The sequence below is a fragment of the Amphiprion ocellaris genome, chromosome 6 (assembly GCF_022539595.1).
Source record: "Amphiprion ocellaris isolate individual 3 ecotype Okinawa chromosome 6, ASM2253959v1, whole genome shotgun sequence".
Classification (NCBI taxonomy): Eukaryota; Metazoa; Chordata; class Actinopteri; family Pomacentridae; genus Amphiprion; species Amphiprion ocellaris.
In genome coordinates, this window is record NC_072771.1 from 36282259 (window position 1) to 36290019 (window position 7761).

At 37.3% G+C, this 7761-nt stretch overlaps 1 protein-coding gene across 1 annotated transcript in view; it reads left to right on the forward strand.

The window, feature by feature from the left end:
- The first annotated feature begins 680 nt into the window (after positions 1–680).
- vsig10 (V-set and immunoglobulin domain containing 10) overlaps positions 681–7761 on the forward strand; it is a 14559-nt gene continuing 7478 nt past the window's right edge. Inside the window, exons 1-4 of the mRNA XM_035950995.2 lie at positions 681–949; positions 1041–1346; positions 2911–3216; positions 6127–6381. Coding sequence (XP_035806888.1) covers positions 895–949; positions 1041–1346; positions 2911–3216; positions 6127–6381 — 922 coding nt within the window. The 5' untranslated portion in view covers positions 681–894. The remainder of the gene's footprint in view (positions 950–1040; positions 1347–2910; positions 3217–6126; positions 6382–7761) is intronic.

The following is a 7761-nucleotide window of genomic DNA, read 5'->3' on the forward strand; positions in this document are numbered from 1 at the left end:
AAAAATAAATAGACATAAGCACTGTTGATATTGTACAGATTCTCCTAGAGAGATATATAAATCAGATATGTTGAATGCAGAGAACAATATTGTACAGAGTTATTGTGTCTTCAGAAAGATAATAATATTGCACTGGTAGAGATTAGTGAAATTACATGTCCTGTTTAATTATTACAGTTTCATTACATTATTCATATAGCACATTTAAAACAGTTTTAAACTTTACACATTTATACAAGACAAAAAAGTTTGACCAGTCTATCCTTAGAAGCTACGATTCAAATTACAACATCAAATAAACAGACATCACTCTGGGGATACAAACACACGAAAATATGCAACAGATTTTAATGCAACATGATGACACTGTTGGACAAGTTTTCCCAAATAACTTAAATATTACACAATAATATATATGATACAAATTTACCTCATTTAAATATTAAGGACCAATAATATAAAATGTGAAATGTACCTTACTAATGCAAAAGTTAATTACAACATTATATATAATACAAATTTACCTGACAAACTTGAATATTAAGGTTGAATAAAGGTCTAATAAATGTGATATATAATAATACTAATAATGATAATAGTCATTAACCTGAGATAAAACGTGTTACTGCACCTTTAAGCAGGTGAGTTCAGGGTGTGGTTTATTCCAGACTAAGTTTCCGGATCAGCATTTTGGAGTAAACAAAGCTCGTCCTGAAGCAGCAGCTCAGAGCAGAACATCTCCACCCTGGTCTGGTTCCTGCTGCTGTGTTCTGGGCTCCATAATGGTTCCCAGTGAGAGTCGGAGTGTCTCCTACTGGTTCCCACAGGTGGACTAGTCAGACTGGTCTGGACCGGAAACCTTTTTCTTCACTTTTCCCTCATGTAGGAACAGCAATGATGCGGAGAGTGTTGTCCGCAGCGCTGCTACACCTGTGTTTCTGCTGGACAGGTGAGTTCTAGCAGCATCCAGGTAACACAGGTGAGGCTGAAAAACTACTTCTGCTTATTGATTTTTTTTCCCCCTCCTCTGCTCTGAAAAGCTTCAGTTTCGGTCGCCGACTACACCGAAACGACAGCAGCACCGGGAGACGTCGCTCTGCTTCCGTGTTACACCTCCGGTAACGTGACACCGGAGCTAACAACGTGGGTGAAGAACGGGCTGGAGGTCGGGAGGCGCGGCGAGGATTCACCGGGTCCACCTGACGACGGCGGGCGGCTCGCCGTGCTGCATGACGGGAGTCTGAACATCCGGGGGGTGCTACCGGGAGACGAGGGCAGCTACCTGTGCAGCTCCACATTACCGGGAAACCGAAGCTTCCAGGCACGTGTGCTGCTGCAGGTGGCCAGTAAGTGAAGCTCAGACCAGTGGGAGACCAGTAGGAGACCAGTGTGTGGATAAAAACTGGGTGTTGTTCACTGATCCTCCATGAAACCACAGATCTGTTCAACTGGTTCTGCAGCATAACGACTGGTCACATAACAACAGCTGTGAAAATGTGCTTCAGTGGGCTTTAGTTTTTAGATTTTGAAGAATTACATAATTAACAACAATTACAATTAACCCAAAACCAATAAGCATGCCTTACTGAAGGAAATCTGCAGAGGAAAAATAAGGAAAGACCATCATTTAAATGTCAAGGGTAACACCCACCAGTAATAGTTATACAAGCTTTCTGGACTACCTTAAAATATTGTGATTAAGGCCTTATATTATTATATATGATACAGATTTACCTAAATATATCAGACAAATGTTCCGTACTAATGCAAATGTTAGGGTTAAGTTACAATATTATAGATAATACAACTTAACCCTGTAAGACCCAAATATAGGGAAAAATGAGCAATAAAGTTAAAAATAGAATTAAACAAAACAATTCATATATATATATATATATATATATATATATATATATATATATATATATATATATATATATATATATATATATATATACAAATAATCCCAGCCGCCGCTCCTTCAAATTCCTTTCTTTTTTTTTTGTTTTTTTAATCGTCGCAAATACTCCACCACCGCCGCATGTCTCCACCTTCACAGCAGTCCTGCACTGTGTCGGGTACTCACGAGTACTGAGGTAATCTACAGATAACTATCCTGCTCAGTCTCTACTCTTTGATACGTTGGGTTAATATGACGTTAATTACTCGCGGGAGCGCAGCCTTGAAAGTGACGTCACGTCCAGCATCCCGGCAGCAGGTCAGAGTCAGAGGAGGTTCGTCTTGGAAAATAGCGACTTACCGAAGAAAAGTTATTAGCTTCAGATAACTTATAATAGATTTTACAAGTTAAACAGACATTCTCTAAATACTGATGTCCAGCTAACGGTACTTAACATATCGGTAGCTTCAGTTAATTGTTCCGGTACCAACTCAGTGTCGCTAACGTGAGTAAACTATTGATAGCATTAAGCTAATATCTACACACCATGTATGAGTAACTGCTGACTGCATTTTCAGATGAGCTTGTTCAAATATTTTTTTTTATTTTAACATTCAGCCTTTAAAAAGCCATTTTCAACTGGCCATTAAATAAATAGAATGAACAAGTAAAATCTGCAGTCAAATGTCATTTGTTTACGTCGCCACAGCTCCCTGGGAGCCTGCAGCCGCTGCTGGAAAAAATCCTAGAGGAAACACACTTTATTTATTTTTATATATATATATATATGTGTGTGTGTGTGTGTGTGTGTGTGTGTGTGTGTGTGTGTGTGTGTGTGTGTGTGTGTGTGTATATATATACACACATACGTACGTCTTTCCACATTTTCAAACTTTAGAACGGGTCAATTTTGACCCGCAGGATGACACGGGGGTTAATACATTACAAGTGTGCATCAATGCTAGATGAGATGATGCACAGTTGTAAATCCCTGCACACATTTGTTTCAGGTGGACCAGAAAATGTCTCCACGTCCGTCAGTCCTGCCACCTCACTCTCCAATGGGACACTGTTCGCCGTCCGGGGTTCCTTGGTCACTTTTAACTGCTCCGCCTCATCCTACCCGTCTCAGCAGCTCACCTGGGGCTTCACCGGGGCGTCTTCCAGCAACGCCTCGCTGGTCTCCAGCTCTGGATCCTGGCTGGACCTCAGGATAGACGACATTCAACCAAGCGCTCAGGGAGTTTACAGCTGCAGCGCCAGAAACAACGTCTCCCAGCAGACGGTGAATAGGAGCTCCGAGCTGCTGGTCTACTGTGAGTATGAGGAGAAGAATACTTCACTGTGACTGTAGATGTGATGCAGGGCAATGTTTAGGATTTCATGGCTTCATTTAGATGCACATTTGAAACAGAAGCTTCAGCTTTGACTCAATGATGCCAAAATTTTGAAAAATTTGGTTACCATCAAAGCAAGGAATTGGGTCAAACTTCTTCCTACCTGTTTCAATATAAAGCATTTTTTTAAACACAAACATTTTTCTTAGAGTATACCACACATCTCAGTGCATCAGTGTTAAAGTATTGAATATTTTATGAACATAAGCAGCTACACAAGAAATTTTCCCAAATTAAAAGACATATTTGAGCAAAAACAGGAGATATACATGAAAAACAAACAAGTTAAGAGTATGCAATGATTAATTTTTAAATCCCCTCTACAATAGAAACAGGCTTTACAATCTGCATTTACTCTCCTGCTCTTTGGAATATCAGTTATTTTTTAATATATTTCTTCATGTTTTAGGTTTTCATTTTGTTAAAACTGTCAACAGTAACATTAATATACAACTTGCACTGAAGGAAAACATGTTTTGTGTGTTTTGTGTCCTTCGACACGGCACCATCTTATTAGCTCTCAGTCAACACATTTTAGTTTTCCTAATTTGCTTCCTAGATTTGAGTACACCTAATGCAACTAAGGAAAAAAATATCCAAGCTAACCAATTTAAAAGAGATGAGACAAAAGCATATACAGGCAAAAAATCTTAACCATCATCTGCTAACATTAAGGTTCATTATTTGAATTCTAAACTTGTTTTCTTGCAGCCACTCTTGCATAAACAAAATCTCAAGGATGTCGGATAAATTATTCTGCTGCAGAAACAGTGTAGCGCAAACAGTTAATTTGTTGCTGTGTTCTTCTAAACTGACCCATTTGGAATTAACGTATGAAGTTTAAAGTGCACCAAAATGGTTATTTTACTACATGTGGTGGGTGTGTTTGATGTTTAAGGGCTCTACTTGCTGGCATGTTTATCGCAGTGATTTGAATTTAATTGCAGTTTAATTTCCTGGAACTTTTCTCAACTTTCCGTTACAAGTAAAGCAAAAAATCAGGCCCATAATTCAGTTTGGCAACACATCACCGGATTCAAAGTGAATAGGAGGTGACACAGATAAAGCCTGAAACACATAAGTGTGAATTTAACCACAGAGATTAAAGGATTGTGGTCAGAAAAGCTGCATTAAATCTCCTTTTATTCAAAGTTTTAGGAGTTAAAAGCCTCTCTGAGCATAAACAATTGACTCATTTAAAGAAATTTGTGGCCTACTGTCTACCAAATTAGTGCTAAATGTGTTGACAAGTGGAGCCGTTTGATTGTAATGTAGACGGAAAACAACAGAGACTGAACAAGATAGAACAAAATGCGTATTTGTTGGGATGGGAAGGAAAAATGCTGAGTCCTCTACCAGAAACCTTGAAATGAGTGAAATCTGCAGAAGATAAGATAAGATAAGATAAGATAAAGTTCTTTATTTCTCCCCACGCCAGGGGAAATTTACATTGTTACAGCAGCTTATGTAACAGTAGACATAGTGATAAGAATAAAATAATAATAGAACAATAGTAATAATATTTACAATATATACAAGGGTGAGAGATGAGGATAAAGTGGCTTAACAGAAAAAATAAAAATAAAAATAAAGTTTAAAAGTGCAAAGATGTGCAGTGCAAGAATGTCTGTGCAAATTTTATGGTTTGATGAAAACGTTACTCTCAGATGTTGCTCAATTCATCAGCAGTGTTTCACTGTGAAGCTGCAGTAGTTTCACGTCCGTTATGAAAAGAACAATATTATCTGCAGGGTTGTGAGGTCGTCTTGCGGTAACGATAACGAGACGTTGAATGAACTTCCTCAGTTCTCAACACAGACGGCTTCTTCTGGTGTTTTTGTTGACTTCCTGCAATTGACGGTAAACTGCGAACATTTTCTCCCAGATTTCTGCTTCAAAACCTGTTTAGACATTAAATTTGGTTTGTTTTATAAAAGAGGCACAGCTTTATGTTACACATTTCACAGGTTAGGTAGGATTTAATAGATCCAGCACTTAGTTTAAATGTATTAGGAGAAACATCTGATATGTAAATATATGCAGAGTGGAGACTCGGCTCAACTGCTGCACGTCCACTTATGCAAATTATTTCAGTCAGTGCTCAGCAAATTCAGGTGAACATACAAACGTTTGTTAACAGGCAGGAAAGCAGCTCAGAATCCTGTGTTTTAAGAATAAAGAAATATAACAAATTAATCTTCATTTATAGAAGTTTTTAGGGTTTTTTTTTAAAGGAAAATTCATCGTAAGAACATAATAAATCTTAATAACTTCAACTAAAGATAAGTGATTCCACTCAACAGTTTTTTCAGAATATTTCCTGATTGTCTATACATACATTTTTTAAATTTATTTATTTATTTATTTTTTAACTTATTTTATCGCAGGATACTTGTTATGAAATTAGATCTCTTCAAGATGAAGTTTTTCTGCCTTTTCATTTATTTATATATTTTGTCCAGAAATTTTATTTAGCAGAAGTTCACAATTAAGGAACTAAACCTTCACACAAGGAGAATTTCAACAGAATTTAAATGTGGAACAAAAGCAGGCAAAGTACTAAACAAGATGTTATTCATGAGATTTATTTTGTTTGTTTTAGTTTTAAAAATACCTGTGCATTTGTTGTATCTGTGAGTCACATCAAAAATGTGTTCTGTTTTTTATGCAAACCTTGAAATAATCAGGAACTTTAAGGACTTAGAGACATTTAATTTTGTCTTCTGATGTGAATATCCTCTGCACATAGAGGGTTAATGGTCTTAAACCAGCTGGATACAGTCGTGGTTCAGATTTTCCTTCCTCACAGATGTTTTTTATCCTACTCAGACGTCCCAGACCAACACCCTGACTGCATGTGGGCTCTTGCTCAGGATCCGTCCAGCGTCCAGTTCAACTGCAGCTGGTTTGGAGCGTACCCGACCCCGAGGCTCCGCTGGAGGGACGACGACGACTTCCAGGTGACGGACAGTCTGTCGGTGACGTTTAACCGCTCGCTGCTGTCCGACGGCCAAACCGTGAAGTGCAGCGCCCAACACCAGCTGCTCAGACCGGGGGAGGAGAAGCAGTGTTCGTTTACTCTCAGTAAGCATGTTGCAGTGGTGAAATGAGCTTCTAACAATCCGGAGATGCACAAGTGTTGAATTTTTTATGTACTTTAGAGGCCACTTAGACTCCTCACTGTAACGATTGTTGACAATATTCCTCTGCAGTTAGTGTTTCTAGTACTTAATTTAAAGATAAAATCAAATTAATAAAAACAAATGTCTAAATTACCATTGATTGAATGTAGCTGTGCATTTAGTAGATAAAAAAGTAGATTAAAACAGCAAGAAATCTAAATAAAAACATTGATTGAGGGACACAAACCACACAGACAGTTCTGGACATTGGGGTTGACAGGAATTTAATTTACTAAAGTTCTGAAATATATGAGATTTCTGCCCCAGCAGTTAAAACTAAGCAAAAAAATCCAGTGATATAAACATTATGTGATGGAAATAAAGCCTCAAACATGAGGTGTCTTGATATATTTAGTGCCAAACTACACGTTTCTTTTCAAGTGACTTTTTAAACTGATAATCTGTCAGATAAAATGTAATTATGAGAGTATTAAGAATGAAAGATGGTGTAAAAATGGTTGATGCCAATGATGATACTATGAAGTTTATGAAGCCACATTTCAGTAAAAATCAGCAGATATTGTTCCTACAGAATTGGAATTATACAGAATGCAAAGGAGAGTATGTTTTCTCTATAAAAACTGGATTTTTTGCTAAGCTCACAGAAAAAATACAACTTTTAAAAGAAGTTCTCTCTATTATTAGACCACTGTATTTACAGAAATCCTTGTTCTATTCCCTTATTAATTTAATATTATCTTGAATATCACAATAGCGTAGCTGCATTTAAGAGAAATCCCTCACATCATCATCCTTTGCTAATCAAAATGTTAAATAAATGTCATGCTGGATTTCTATAAAATAGTGGCCAAAAAAAGCAAAACCACCAGCAGCTATTGCAAGCTATTATGTGACAAAAGCAGCAAAAGAACATTCTTAATCATGTTTTACTCGCTAATCAACTGCACCTCCTCTGAGTCATTCCTGTCGTAAATTCCAGTCACAGTTCATATTATCTGCTGTGTTTACAAACAGAGAGGAGCTGATTAACTGCTCATGTTTACAGAAATGTAGCTAAAAATTGCCATTTATTCCATGTTTTACTTCATTAACATCATTAAGATCAAGCTTTTCATACCACGTTTGTTTAACTCAGCATTAACATTCTCATAATTTGATTTTAGACGCTGCTGTGAATTCAAACACAGTCCAGAGTCGACTCGTGAGTCCCTGAGTCACTCGGTGTAAAGTTTATTATCACAGGAAGCCTTATTCAAACAATGACATAATGCAAAAGTGTGTGAAAGTTTAAGTTGCTGTTTAATCTCATCAGCTTTCTTTG